The 15,653-nt window shown below is 38.5% G+C and overlaps 2 protein-coding genes and 1 long non-coding RNA gene across 3 annotated transcripts in view; all 3 read left to right on the top strand.

The window, feature by feature from the left end:
* The window catches only part of LOC106934084 (NLR family CARD domain-containing protein 3-like), an 81,492-nt gene that overhangs the window by 18,226 nt on the left and 47,613 nt on the right, over nt 1–15,653 (top strand). The gene's annotated exons all lie outside the window — the stretch shown is intronic.
* On the top strand, nt 4,359–8,877 carry LOC106932826 (uncharacterized). The gene is made up of 4 exons (XM_015011722.2): nt 4,359–4,510; nt 5,619–5,801; nt 7,050–8,463; nt 8,652–8,877. Exons 3-4 carry the CDS (start codon nt 7,147–7,149, stop codon nt 8,775–8,777), a joined length of 1,443 nt encoding a protein of 480 aa, XP_014867208.2. The 5' UTR covers nt 4,359–4,510; nt 5,619–5,801; nt 7,050–7,146; the 3' UTR covers nt 8,778–8,877.
* LOC148160616 (uncharacterized) lies at nt 12,250–15,562 on the top strand. Its single transcript, XR_015762356.1, has 3 exons — nt 12,250–12,319; nt 14,929–15,016; nt 15,452–15,562. It is a non-coding gene; the product is annotated as an uncharacterized LOC148160616 (long non-coding RNA).

Below are 15,653 nucleotides of genomic sequence, written 5' to 3'. Positions count from 1 at the left end.
ACCCCCGAATTAGAAAACACCCCCGAATCAAATGCAGCAAACAAAAAGTGTTGAAAACGGAAGTGCTCCAGACCACTACCGGGAGTCTAACAAAAAATAGCTGTGTCCGAATTCAGGCTCTGCATCCTTTAAAGCGGGTGTTCAGAAAAGCAGCAATGGCGACAAAATAATTTTTGTTGTATTACACTTAAAATTACACAAAATTATTTTTTACAATGTTTTTAGGCGAGAATGTAGATGTATAGATCTGAAATATCTGCTCGGTTCATTAATAAATCACCTACTTCCAATATTGCTCCGACGTTTTCGGAGATGTCTTCTCCCGCTGCATTAACAGCCAGCTTCACTCGCAAGCTGTCAGCTGGCCGGGCGCTCCATGTAGATATTAAGTTAGGTAGTAGTAAAATCTTTTTATTAAGTAAAGTATTTAATTTATTCCTGAGCAAATGGGTTTGACTGATTAAAGTTAAGCCTTCAAACATAGTTTATTTAACTGTAATGTCTTACTACCTGAGATCTGGAGAGTATTTGAAAATGAATAATATCCCTTGTATACATTAAACATTTTAGAATCAGACAGATTTTCTTTTTACTATGGAACAACCTTTATTACAAAAGGTGAAGAATAATACAGAAATAAAGAGTAAAAAACAACTGAGTCCGTTTTTTTTCCTTCGCTGCTCTGTGCTTCACGTTGTCACGGTTGCTAAGCAACATAACGCCGAGATGGAGGCTAGGCAGCTAGCCGGAGGCTACAGCTTCTCTCTTCTGGTCGTCCATATTCGTGGCCTTCGAAGGACCCGTCTTCTGTAGATCGGGCCGTTTCTCACATAGACATAATAAAAGGACAGACGCCTAATGAACCGCTCTCGTCTTATCAATACATACTTATATAAGTATACAAACATAAATAAATAATCATTAATACTGAATAATATACATTAGGCTATGCATGATTATGCACACACACACACACACACACACACACACACACACACACATATATATATATATATATATATATATATATATATATATATATATATATATATATATATATATATATATATATAATGTTTTCCAGCCTACGAGTTCTGGTTTAAGAGTGATTCAGCAGCTGAGATTGGGTCCAAAATCCGATACGAGATTCATCCGTGCTGTGCAGTGAATCTGTCCCCTTCTTCCTCAGGTCGTAGGAAACCTTCAAAACAAAAACGGGACATTTTCGAGTTATCTTACGTTGACTGAGTTAAATAATTAAATAATAGCCATTGTCATCTGTGTAAACTTTGCTGGTGAATGTTATGATTTTTATAATATTGTTTCATTTCTATAGTAGGCTCTTGTATCAGATAATCTAAATGTTGGAGAATGACTTAAACATTTTAAGATTTACGGAATCTCGGTTAGCTGTCAGAGCGGGGGCTGAACACCAAGCACTATAGCTAGCATTAGCTGGTATTTCGCCAGTGGACATAAATACAGTATAGTAATATTCTAATCACAAAAATACACAGTAATATGTCCATCTTACTTGCGAAAAGTCTGTCGAGCCCTCACGTCAGTAGTCCGTCGATCCGATCAACAATATTCCGCAGTGCTGAAGGCATCTTCTGCTGTTTTGGTTGAGCAAAGCAAAGTGTATTTGCGCCGGAGCAGCCAATCGTGGGGGGGAGGGTGTACTCTTTTATTATGTCTATGCTTCGAAGGATCAGTTTCTCAGGGCCCTTTAAAGGATGCAGAGCCTGAATTCGGACACAGCTATTTTTTGTTAGACTCCCCATAGTGGTCTGGAGCACTTCCGTTTTCAACACTTTTTGTTTGCTGCATTTAATTCGGGGGTGTTTTCTAATTCGGGGGTGTTTTCTTTTTTGTTTGCTGCATTTAATTCGGGGGTGTTTTCTAATTCGGGGGTGTTTTCTTTTTTTGTTTGCTGCATTTAATTCGGGGGTGTTTTCTTTTTTGTTTGCTGCATTTGATTCGGGGGGGTGTCTTTTCTTTTGTTTGCATGTTTTCTCTTTTGCTGCGCATTTGCACCTGTCGGCCACCGTAATTATTTGAGTCTGGAGCATCTTTTATTTTGAAAATCCTTTAATCGGATTCTCAGTTACTTGCGCGCCAACATTGAGCCACAAGCAGCAAAATGAGTAAGAAACAGATCAGATGTCTTTGAAAAGTTTCCTTGCAGGGGAAAAGGCCCAGAGAAAAGACAGGAGGATGGATTTATCCCAGACCGGTAGGTGAGTCAAACATTACAAGCCGCTCTGCGTAACATGCGGCGACCGGCTGCTAATGAGGCAATGAAGCTTCAAATTACTTCGCCACGTGGAGATCAAGCAGGGTGTGGATATAAGCAACACTTCAGGTGTCATTGTCTCCATCACTCCCAGATGTCTCGTTGCAGAGAAACAAGCTCAGGGCTCCCGTTAGTCATTATTGTGAGTTAAAATTTTCACGAAAGTAAAATGTTCGTTTTTGTGGCGCATCTGTACCTTATTTTGAAGGGATATCTAAACGTTACCATAGCGACCAGAGTCAGAGAGCTTTTGGGCAGTGGTCGAGAGGAGATGAGTAGAGCTTGTGAGCTTCTGGTTGGCTACCTGTCACATTCAACAGGTTCTGTTCTCGGATAAAAAGGGCCAAGACAACCCGAATTGGGTATATTCAGCCTTTAGCAACACCAACATTTAGAAGCCTTATCTGACGGTTCACCCCCACCCCCTCCCCCCGGGCCGCAACAAAATTTCAAAGTCTTAACCGGTCCGCGGTAATAAAAAGGTTGAGGACCACTGGAATAAATGAAGGCAGATACTTCTTCTGGGTTCACTTTAATGTTTCCTCTGTCAGTGTGAACTACAAGCAGCTCCACAGAGTTGAAAACAGCCGACAGAGACTCTGAGCGGAGCTAGCGATGCTAACGGACTCCAGCAGCAGCTTAGTTTACACAAAAACTGATTATCAGCAGCTGCAGATCTAAACTCTGATGCTGAACAGCAGCATTGATTTGATTCATGATTAAACTCGTCAAAATAACTTGTGTGTAGTTACAGTGTGTAACCACAAGAGGGCGATAGATAGCGAGTCTCTAGCAAAAACAAATCCAAATAATTAAACAGTCTTCTGTTTACGACAGTTGTCTATTTTTTTTTTTTAAAAAAAAAGCTTCACTAACTTTTTAACTTTATTAATTGTTCTTCAGGTGGTTTTATCCTGCTTATTGTCTGATCTCAGCTCATTGAATATTATCACTAATGAATATGTTTTTCTTAATATTTATACTTTTTCCAGATTGTGAGTCTCAAAATTATCCAAAGTGTTTATATATATATATATATATATATATATATATATATATATATATATATATATATATATATATATATATATAATTTATTTATTTTTTCCAGTTTCATTTCCATCAAGAGTAATAGAAATTATTACTATTTCTAAGTAGTTGTTTATCTTGTGGTCTGACTTATTTTAATAATGAATCTCCATCTCTAATAGCATACAAGTACGAAATATTTAAATTATTATTTCCATGATTAAGTTAATATGGCTGTAATCACTCGAAACTATTTAGTAAAAAGTTTGAAATTTATCAGATTTATTATGGTTGATTCAGTTCTTACTGAATCAACTAAGCTAATCAAATCAGAAAAGATTTGATGAGCTTAATTAAAACCAATGACATGAGTTTTCCAACTAAGAGCAAGGAAACATCTGAACCTGGCCTTAGGTAAGTTATCATACTCATGTAAATGACATTAATCAGATAAAAATATCACCAACTACAAACTATCATGACTGCAGACATTTTTCAGGTAAATTCAGCTGGATTTCGTGTTTATTCACTTTTATAAAGTCCGATCAAGTAAGCTTGATTACTGTCGTTAAATAAGAGTCACTGCAGGATTTTATTCAGTCTGACTGACCAGAAAAAACGTCCTGTAAAGAGTTTCACACAGCAGTTTTCTTTTATGAGTTAAAAAGTCTTTATTACAAACTTAAGACAATATTAACAAAATGTCTTTTGTTAATATTTAGTGGTGGATTTTTTTTTATACCTTCACACATGTACTTTAACAATGAATTAAAAATTATAGTGCTGCACTTTTAGCTGCTGTATTGAGATAGAATCACATTTTCCATCTGCAATATCAGGATCTGCAACCTGAATCTCTGGAGAAACAAGAGGTTGATTTAATATTTCAAATGATGAAATATTGCTCCCCCCCCCTCTTCCCCTCCCCCAAAGGACGACCGATCCATTGCAAAACAGCGGGTAACTTCTTGTTTTGGAAATTATGAGTTTTATTCGAATTTAGTGTGTTATGAATGTAATTGCGAATTATCATCTTTACTGTTGAACATTTTAAATTCGTGGATTGTTGTTCTGAGTGTCAGATCGGGGTTTAAAAAGACGAGTTTAGCGGATTATACCATTATAATCTCTGTAGGTTTTCCCGCTCTCCGTCGCGCTCTTTCTGTTTGGATTCCATGGGAGAAGGTATGAAGTTTTATTGTTTGTGTTCAGTAAGTGTATTTTAAATATAATAAGTGATAGTTCAATTACTGTTCTTTTAAAATATTGTGTTTTGGAGCAGTTAATCTTTGTTTAAAGGTGACGGAACTGTGTTAGCAGATACTTAGCTGCTCTTATGCTACATGAACATTGCTAATGAAGATGCTACATGCATGTGTTGAAAATAGTATCGTTCATGGTTAAACAGGCGCTGTGGAGCACAGTTAATCCTTCTGGGACGATTTTTACTGAAGTAAATTTAATTTTCTCTTCACTTAGTCACTATTATTTACCACATTAATGTCAGGTTTTTCTTGACTTGATAAAAGTGAAAATTAGAACAAAAAAGATAAACTATCTGATTAATATGACGAATATCTGTAGTTACGATAGTTCACCACCAGAGGGCAGTAAGAATTAAAGAAACATATTCCTGAACATGTATGAATCTTTGTGTTTGTGTGGAATTATAATAATAACTTCCTGTATAAACTGTGATTTCTGTCCTGAATCCTGAAGCTGTGAAACTGAACCTTAAGGCTTTTTCTTCACCTTTCAGTTCATCCGTTTTATTCGCCTCTAAGCAGTGAACTTTAAATTAGCTGGCTGGCATCTCTAATAAAGCAAACTCCACTGGCTGAGCAGCACAACATTGGTTTTCAAAATAAAATAAAAGTACCATTAGTCTCACATTTAAAGAAAACAAACAACCTGTTAATTCTCTGATGAGGAGCTTCAAATGCAGGATGAATCAAAATACAAGACAAATATGGAAACCATATGTTTCTTTTTTTAAAGCACAATTAAACTAAATATAATCTCTTCCTGTTTTGGTGTTTTTATTCTGCTTTTTTTTTATATGTATTTGTGGCGTAGTTGCAGATCTTGGCCACAAGGTGTCAGACATAACTCGCAATTTTCTTTCCCTGTTTGTGTTTATAGTTTAGATTAAAGCAAGAATGGACAGGTGTAATATTTATTCATCAGTAAAATGTTTAAATTAAATTTGATGTTAAAATAAATAAATAAACTGCTTCCTGTATTCAAAGTTGATTTCACTATTGTGCTGTTTCTGTTCTTTCCCATTCTCCAGACCAGTAGGGGGCAGTAGTGCTACTGTATGCAGAAGAAGAAGCTCCATCTGGTCAGACTGAATCTGCTGCTGCAGCTCAACAGCTTCAATCCAACCAGAAAAGGAAAATATCTCTGCTGGCTCAGAGAAATCTTCCAGCTTCATAGCAGAACGTCTCAGTTTGTGAGCTGAACTTGTCTAAAGGTAACCGCCATGCTAACGCTAGTGTTATGGACATATGAGCCTGTGGAGAGAAGCTGTGAGGTTTTGGAGAAATGAACTGCAGAAACAGCAGCTATGCACCCAGCTGCTGTGGAATCACTAGCTAGTTAGCGCCCGATAGATTAGCATGCTAGCAGAAGCTTAGATCCTGTTTAGTTGATATTTATGACAAACAATTAAAATCCTTCTTTTTACCTGAAACTGATGATCAATGATGTTGATCCTTCTGGTGGAAAACTGCTTCAGAAAAAGTTCCTGAACAACTGGAACAGAAAGTATCTGAGCTGGCAGCTAAGTTAGCTTGCTAGGCTAGTGGGGGCTAACTACAGATGGTGTTCAGAATAGAATAGAAATATTTTAAGTTGTTCCACAGAGGAGAAACTCAGGTGTAATAGCAGCAAGTCAGAGTTCAGTGCAGATTCACATTAAGATAAAATTATATAAATATAAGAAGAAGAGACTGTTGAGCAGAGCAACTTTATAATATAAAATAAGTTATTAAAATAGATTGATGAGAGAAAAGTTTAGGTTAGTTTAAAGAAATAATAGCTACAGAATGTCAATATGCATGTATGAATGATGGTGATGTTGAGATTTAAAACAACTTTTATGTATAGAACCAGATCAATCAAATGTTAATTACATTTTAGTAGATATGTATACTATCTAACTAGTGATGTTCCTATCAATCAATCACCAATCATTCTCATTGAAAAAGTATGTGATCAGTGTTTGCTGATCATTTTTCTCTTGTACGTTGCAGCTTGTGATGTTCAATTCATCTCCACCTTTCTTAGAGTTAATTTCTGTCCACTCTGTGTTTGAGTTAAAAATGCTAAAAGTTTACTGTAAGTTTGAAAATATGACTAGGTAATGATGTCTTACTGGAATACATTACTGAACATTGCTTAGACATCAACTATAGAGTCTTTAAAAAGGTAAACATAAAAAAAAATTATATTAATGTTTGAGCTGTACGTTATCTCTTTCTAAATAAAGTTCATTACGTTTGTTCTTGGGCAAGACACAAGAACACGACGATAGAGGTGGACAGAGCGGAAATCGAATCAGCAACCCTCCAGTTGCAGTGCGAAGTCCTGCCGCCATGGCACCTTTAAATAACATAGACAAAGCTTCGCCTGGTGACCTGCCATGCTTCTCATACTCTGGGAGAAACAGTGCCACTGACTGGATCCACTCATGTGTTTCATCGTCTCTCTGCCTCTGTAGGAACATCAAAGAAACTGTAAAACGTCTGGAGAAAAACAAACATCCACGTTAAACATCTGTGACTGGTCTGGAAATCTCCCCTGCAAAGATCGTCAGAATGCAGCAGAGTAGTCACTCTGAGGAGAAGCCATACTGCTGTGAGAAGTGTGGGGAAGCTTTCATCTGTTCCACAGACCTAAAAGCACACAAGCTGTCCCACAGAGGGGTTAAGCCATTCACCTGTGAGAGATGTTCAAAGTCTTTTAGATTCAGATGGGACCTAAAGACTCATGAACGGATCCACCATGGGAATGATTCATTCAGCTGCCGTGAGTGTGGAAAAAGTTTCCGCACAGAGAAACGACTCAAAGCTCACGGTGTCGTCCACACTGGAGAAAGACCTTTCACTTGTGACCAGTGTGGAAAAACATTCAGCTGGATGGAAAGCTACTACCTCCATAAGCGCACCCACTCAGGAAAACCAGCGAAACAGTACTGCTGTGAAGAGTGTGGAAAGATTTTCAGAAGTTTATCAAACCTGAATGCTCACAAACTCAGACATACCAAACAACGGCGATACTCCTGTGAAGAGTGTGGGAAAAGCTTTGCAAACCGTCCTCACCTCGTAGAACATCGAAACCTTCACAGTGGATTAAAACCCTACGAGTGTGACCAGTGTGGAAGATGTTTTACATACCATGCCTCCTTAAGATTACATCTCCCCATCCACAGTGATCAGAAACCATATGTCTGCGCTGAGTGTGGAAAGGGTTTTGCTCAAAAGCCTGTTTTCAGAGAACATCAGCTCGACCATGCTGGAATTAAACCTCACAGCTGTGAAGAATGTGGAAAGTGTTTCACAACAAGACAACGATTAAAAGTTCATCAATCCTCTCATGTTCGGGAGAAATGCTTCAGCTGCGACCAGTGTGGGAAAACTTTCACCACCAGAAACATTCTCAGAAACCATCAGAGGGTTCACACTGGAGTTAAACCGTTTTTGTGTGGGGAGTGTGGGAAGTCTTTCAGAATACAAGGAAACTTAAAGATACATAGCCTCATCCACAATGAAGGAAGGTTCCCCTGTGACACATGTGGGGGAACCTTCTCTGAGAGGAATCAGCTAAAAGCACATCAGGTCATTCACAGAGGAGGGACACCATACTGCTGTGATCTGTGCGGGAGACTCTTCATCACGAAGGCATCTTTAGTGGCTCATCAATATGTTCATGCTGGTGTTGAACCATTCAAATGTGAGCAGTGTGGGAAAGCCTTCCGTCAAACTTGGAGCCTCAAATCCCACCGGAGGATCCACTCTGAGGAGAGACCCTACAGCTGTGAGCAGTGTGGGAAGAGTTTCAAATGGGGAAGTAATCTGAAGGTACACCAGAAGATCCACAGCAGGGAGCCAGCAGCCAGGAGGGGTCACTGTGAGGTTGGTGAAGATCTGGCTGGTTCTAAATTACAAAACCCTTTTCTGAGGATTAGTTTAACTCCTTAATCTGAAACTGTTAAGAGTAGAAGTTCTTCTTAGCTTAGAGTTTTAATCAAAGCCTGGTGCCATGGTTGTAAAACATGGCAGGAACCCTGACTTGCTCTGTCTCTGTGTGTTTGTTGCTTTAGAAGCAGAGCAGCACAGATGGAGCCACTTCTCAGCCCAGTGATGGAGGAGAACCAAACGGTTCTGAGAAAAGTCAGCAAAGAAAAACCTTCAAAGTTCCAGATCTGAGCTCAGTGAAGACAACCTGAAGCTCAGCAGTTCATGGTGTTCTAGTGTTAATGCCCCTGACCTTTGCCCTTCAGACAGGGAGCAGTTCAGTGACTCATCAAGAAGCTCTAAGCTGTTGCTAACATGGCTTCTCATATCCAGATGTTTTTGGGTTTCCCTGTTTATGGTGTGTTTAGTTAGCCTCAGTTAGCTCTGTAGCTAACAGCATAACTTTTAAGTAAGTAACAGCTGGTTCTAGAAGAAAGACAAATAGAACCAGCTTCAGATCAATCAGAGGTCTTCAAGGAGACATTACAATGGTTGTTAAGACACAAGATGTTCCTCGTGGAGGACATCTCTTGAGTTTTTGTTCATGCAGCTCTAAGCTCTTAGTTTGAAGGGGCTGAATCCCATTTCCTGATCTAACAATGAAATAAAAGAGCGTCAGACTAAACTTGATTGTTGCTGCCATTCTAAAATAGTTTGATTCACAGTTGGTGATGGAGGCATTAACGTCCTGCTAATCCAGATTAGAAAATGGGATTAACCCTTAATCTGTGCTCCAGGATCTGAGCTGATGTCCCAGTTGGTCTGTTGTTCTTGACTCTTTGTGTTCCTGAGCTGCTTCCAGCTCCGTGTTGGGAACATTTAGATCCTGTTGATGGTTCTGAGTTCTGGATGGTTGGAAAATGTTCCCTGGTGTTTCATATGATGGACCTGCTGCCACTGGCAGGGAATGGAGAGAACTGTTGATGTTGTTTCCTGTTCAGCCACCAGGTGGCGCCACTAGGTAGAGCTCTTCACTGAAAATCTAAGCAGAGTTTGAAATGTTGCTGCTGATGGATGTTGATCAGTTTATTTCCAGAACTGGTTTGAAGTTAAAATGTCTGTTTGTGTTGCCGGGCTCGGCGTTGCTTCACCCAGACTAACAATAAAGTTCTACATTGTGGAAATGAAGAGGGCTCAGAGTTTGACTTCAGTCAATCTGGTGGTGTGTTTATTCTGAACAGAATGGAGAAAAACAGTTTAGTAGCTCAAAATCACCCTGCAGACCTCAGCTCACCTGCCCAGGACAAAAGAACCACATAAAAACCTGCCGCACTATACAGGAAAAGCAGCCGGCTAGTTCACACACGCGCTGCAACAGTCAGGGCCAACGCTGGATTAAAACATCCTGTTGTCTGTTGACGGCAACTAAAGCAAACATCTTAGCAACATGTTGTCCTTTACAACCAGAGTTGCCACCTTTCAGAAAGGAAAGTATTTATTCTGCTTTATCTTATGGCTGTTTTTGATAAATTATTGATCCAGGAAGCAATTATTCAGACACAGAGGTGTGTGAGACCCAAAGCTGTACTTTATTCAGAGATGTACGACTTCAACGCATTTTCACCTCAGTAGAAGAATCAAGAAATAACTTCCGCTTTAAGGAAAACAGAAGAAAGTTGAAAAATAATTCTCAAGTACTGATAAACCGATCATAGGTTCTGATTTAATATTTTATAGTTCTGTCATCAGATAAAAATATAGTTATGTGTAAATTTTGTACTTTAACAACAAAAATATTAAGACATTTGTACAGATTTCGGGTCGGGGGCTGCAGGTCTTTTCTGCTGTGTTTCTGGTTAAAACATGTTTGTTCTTCATCCAGTGAATTTTCTCAGTGGTTTGAGGAGCCAGACATTTTACTCAAGCAGCAAAACTTCAGAATCATGTTAATTAAGTAAAAGGTAATAAGTAATGACCTTTCAACATGCATCACAAAACCTGCAAAATCTAAGGCTCTGCTTTCTAACCAACGCTTCATAAGCTTAATAATAGGAGCCAGTATAAAGACATAAAGGTTGTTTGTTAATGCAGACTTATTAGACAACCAGGAATATTACTCTAGGATTAAAAATATATATTAAAGAAATTAAAGCTGATCATTCAGTTATAGATGAGAAAATGGGAATTTTTAAAATACAAAATTTGATTGGAAACTTCATATTTCAGACAGATCTTACAAAGTAGGGAAAATAGTACAAATGCCATTTATTCAGAGAAATTAACCAAACTTGAAGCTTTTCTGATCCTAATAATCCAACATTAACTGAATTACAAACTGAGATGCTTCATAGATGAGGTTTTTTTCCTTAATTTATATGCCACTTGGTTTTCAGTAGATGACTCCAAGTGTCTCTGAGAAAATACAAAACAAGGTTCCACAAATTGAAAAGTTATTTAAAATCTGAGTCAGATTATTTAGAGACGGTGTTCTTTAAAATGCAGGAAACTAAATCAGCAGACTGATGGTCTTATTTAAATTATTTAATTGATTTATTTATTTTGGAATACTATCAAACTTGATTATTTTTTTAAAAATAATGTAAAATTTCCAGAGGTTTTTACTCTGCACACAGACCGCTCCATGTTCTGGTCCATCAGGAGGATCTTCTGGTCCCAATCGGGTTTTCTGCAGCTTTAGAAGCTGCAGAGCTGCTGCATCACCTGCTGCTCCAGTTGAGCCCAGAGCTCCCAGTTAGCCTCAGCATGCAGCTCCAGTCCAGACTGGGCCGACACCATCATCCCAGTCCACACCAGAGGGAAGAATCAGAACCAAACCCAGTGGTTCTGCAGGCAGACAGGAAGACACAGCAGCGGTTCTGGTGAATCAGGTCCATATTGAACTGGATCCAACATGGAGACCAGCTTCACTCTTTCTGGGAGAAAATATGAACAAAACCATCAGGAGGAAAATGTAAAGCTTCATCACCAGTTACCAGAACCAGTAGCTGCTGCTGGTTCTGGAGGATGAACCAGTCAGATCCAGTCATGAACAAAAGGATTAGAGAAGAACTAATTCTCACTCAGGTTCTGTTTGCCTGACATTAAATGTTTTCCTGCTCAGTTTGAGGAGCAGCGAGTCGAGCTGGGAGGACGAGACGAAGATCCAGGAATTCAGATCAACTTAAATCTTTATGTGGAATAAAGAGAGTTTCTCCAGAATTTGTGTGTGGGAGTAGTTTGCATAAAACTAAAATAAAAAAAATATTTATTATTTTTTTAAGTTTTTATTATCCCGGTAATGTACCGCGTTTTCCACTCATTAGATTTGTCTTCTGTATTTTAATGTCTCTCTTCCTGCTTAAGCAAGATTTCCCACAGATTTCCAACTGAACGAGGCAGGAAACCCGAACAGGTCGCTTTAGTTTCTTCTGTTTAGTTTAGAGAAACTACGTTTCCATCAGCCTTTGTCATTTCCTGTAGAGGCTCATGGGAACTGTAGATGAACTCATGGACATACGTGTTCGTGTTCATGTCTATGGGTGAACTCCTCTGACTACGGCAGCATTTAAATAAGAAATACTGAAGTTTTTATTTTTTTTATTTATTTTTTTAGCTTTCTTCTAGTTTTCTTTCAGTCTATAAAATCTTTCTGAACTGTTAATATTTATTCAGATGAATCAAACTTTAATTTCTGACGCTGAAGAAGTCACGTGACTTCCCGTGCAAAAAAGTTTAACTAAATTTGGTCAATTTCTTCAGGTCAGTCTCCATTTTGAGCGGAGGACGGACATAACGGACTGACTTGTTAACAGAGGTAAGTGTTGCCGCTGACCGCGGATCCAAGAGAAATTAGAGAGCCGGAGACATAGGAGACATAGGAGACAGCGGCTCCAGAGAGCCGAGAGAGACACGAGAGACACGGCTCTCTAGTGGCTTTCTAACATATGGAGGCTTCCATATGTTAGAATGAGACTTCACTTAACAGACCCCTGCAAAAGATCTGTCCTTCCAACAGGCATCACCATCTACAATAATGAGTTACACCAACATTTTATTTCCCATTGGGATTAATAAAGTGGTTTTGAATTAGAATTGAATTTGAAAAAAACTGCAAGGAACATATATGAATAGTAATCTGATCTTTAGTGAAGTTTCACAAATCACATAAAGGTTTCACAAATCCCAAACATGATTCTAAATATTCTAATATTAGAACAGAATAATTTAGTTCAAGTTTGACTCTTCAAACTGGTGTTGTAGTTTTTTAATTAGAGTAGATCTATGGCGATCCAGAAGCCAAAAAAATGTGAAAATTGAACTTTATTGAGTTTTCACAAATCAGATAAAGGTTTCACAAATCCCAAACATGGTTTTAAACATTCTGCTATTATAGCAGAATAATCTAGTCCAGGTTTGAAGAGTCTAGGAGTTGTAGTTTTTTAATTAGATCAGTTGTAGTAATGAAAGAGATGCCAAAAATGGTGATTATCAAACTTTATTGAGTTTTCACAAATCAGATAAAAGTTTCACAAATCCCAAACAAGTAGAATAATCTAGTCCAGGTTTGAAGAGTCTAGGTGTAGTAGTTTTTAAACTAGAGTTGATTAAAGATGCGTAAAGTAGTGAAAAATTAAGTGGAATCGCCCTTTAGCTATTGGAAGCTAGAATTGGAAACCAACTTCAGCTTCGTGTTTAAAACCCCTTTTTTGTTTTCCTTTTAGCTTTCACCCAGAGTGAGCTGGGTTGTGCTCCCTTTATGGATAGTGTTAGTTCTTTAATGTACAGCCACCACGAGCATACATACGGTAAAGGATGAGAGGAGAGATTTCAGGCCCAAACTTTCTCTAATAGAGCTGACAGTGGTCTACAAGAAATACAGAAGACAAATGAAAGCTATTATTTTTACTCGCTCTAAACGGTTATATCTAATTTGTCCAGTAGATGGCAGCAAGAGACCACAAATAAACCATAAACCACATTATCATAATATTAACTCTTTAAATTGCCATATGTATTTAAGTTGCACATATATTTAAATACTGACGAAACTTTTATTCATTCACACGCTCCCAGTCTCTTGAACAAACAGCTTAGAATGGCCTCTAATGATTACTCCCATCAACTTTCTGATCATCTAACACTGAACATGCTCTATCAACAGTAACGGCTATTAGCAGCTTGAAATTACAATGAACCAATCGCAGCAAACATTACTCAGATGACTTCCTGAGCCCTTAAAATGATACATACACAGTTATGTGAGTCCATTTTCAACAGCTGCACTCCTACTTTCTTGTCTTTGTGATTTTTGGATTTCTATTTTACTTATATTTTATTTGTTTATATTTTTGTATAGCACTTCGTTCAGCTGCTATCTTGTATTTTAAGTGTTTTAGAAATAAAGCGGTACCTCATGACAGATCAGCATCTACAGCTGATCTGTTTGTGTGGAGCAATAATGAACTTTTCAGATTTAGCCTAAATAAACTGAGAACTTAATGTAACTTTTACAGTCCATCAGTGTTGTTGCTGCAGCGACTCTCTCTGTGAATCTTCTGGTGTTTTAACCTAAAAATCAGAACAAAAACATTGGAGTCCAGTTTCTTTTTTTTTTTTCTTTTTTTTTTTTGCAGAACTTCAACTCGGCGGGAAATTTAATGTTTTTGATTGTTTATATAATGTTGCATGACTCTATGTTTTTGTGTTTAATCATGTAAAGCAATAAAATTTGATTGATTAAACTAGTTTCTCTGCTTGTTGAAACCATCAGGTAGTGAAACACATCACTCTGTCCCTCATCAGTCTGGGTTCAACAGAACCTGATGTTTCTCTTGTCTGTGGATCAGAACCGGCTTTAACCAGTCCACAGATTTCCTCTCTTCCTCCTCACCGAGTTTCGTCTTTTTCCAGGTTTTCCTCTTGTTGCTCCTTGGAGCAGGAGAAACTCTTTGTCTCTTAAAGCGCTGCTGGGAAAATGCATCCAGATCCAGACGGACTCTGATCCAGAACCAGTCGGCAGAGTGATTTTCTTGCTTCATTTAGCAACATTTCAGACAAAATAAACTGCTATCGCCTAAAATCAGAATCGGGCTCCACAGTTGGTAGAGCTGTTGCCTTACAGCAAGAAGGTCCTGGGTTCGATTCCCGGCCCTGGGTCTTTCTGCATGGAGTTTGCTTGTTCTCCCTGGCATGCGTGGGTTTTCTCCAGGTACTCCAGCTTCCTCTCATAGTCCAAAAACATGACTGTCAGGTTAATTGGTCTGTCTAAATTCTCCCTCGGTGTGTGTGCATGGTTGTTTGTCCTGTCTGTCTCTGTGTTGCCCTGCGACAGACTGGTGACCTGTCCAGGGTGACCCCGCCTCATGTGTTCAGATCCTCTGAACATGGATCACTGGACTGACTGGTTCTGGTTTCTCTCTCCAGAAGTCCAGAAGATAGAAGATATGGATCTAAAGGAGGACAGAGCAGAACCTCCAGAGTTCAGTGATGAACCTGGACCATCAGACAGAAAGTAAGAAACCAGTTTCTAACTGATTTATGTGAATCTATAGAGATAAATATTAACTGGTTGATCTTCAGTGTTTGAATAAACAGTAAATTAATTTTCTTGCATATTAATTTAAAGTTAAACATGAAGGATGTTGGTCAGTAAATCAGTTTGAATGAAGGTCTGAATGAATCAATGATGAAAATGTTGCATGAAAACAAAAACAAACAACAATGTGAGGAGAAACGATTCAGATTGTCTCTGAACCCAGTGAAGCAGTGGAGCTTCCAGACTGGGAACACTGGTATCAGTCATGAAGAACTTCAAACCAGATCATCAATGTTCTGAGGTTCTGTTCTGACTCAGTTTATGGTCTCCAGTTTGTGGTGGATCTTTATGAACATCTTCAGCTCCAGCCTGTTAGTGAAATATTTCACTGATGAAGAAATGTCTTCACAGGAGGAGGAAGTATGAGAAACAACCCAGAACAGGAGCTGAACTGCTGACAGCCAATCAGAGCAGCTGTGCTCCAGGTGAGACTGAACACCTCCAATCAGAGCTTCATCCTGTCGTCTCTGTTGGACCAGATCCACGTCTTTCATTCAGATTTTAAATTCAAGGATTTAAAAGTCTTTTTCTGACCAATTATTTCAGCTGGTGT

The sequence above is a fragment of the Poecilia mexicana genome, unplaced genomic scaffold, assembly GCF_051168715.1.
Source record: "Poecilia mexicana isolate PSO_F unplaced genomic scaffold, ASM5116871v1 scaffold_2, whole genome shotgun sequence".
NCBI lineage: Eukaryota > Metazoa > Chordata > Actinopteri > Cyprinodontiformes > Poeciliidae > Poecilia > Poecilia mexicana.
The sequence above is the reverse complement of the archived record's forward strand: the minus strand, read 5'-3'. Positions and strand labels throughout refer to the sequence as shown.

Bases quoted from the DNA above. Each gene is read 5' to 3' on its own strand.
- LOC106932826 (XM_015011722.2), top strand. From the start codon at position 7,147: ATGCAGCAGAGTAGTCACTCTGAGGAGAAGCCATACTGCTGTGAGAAG. The intron at 8,464-8,651 runs GTTGGTGAAGAT...TTGTTGCTTTAG, and splicing joins CCAGGAGGGGTCACTGTGAG to AAGCAGAGCAGCACAGATGG.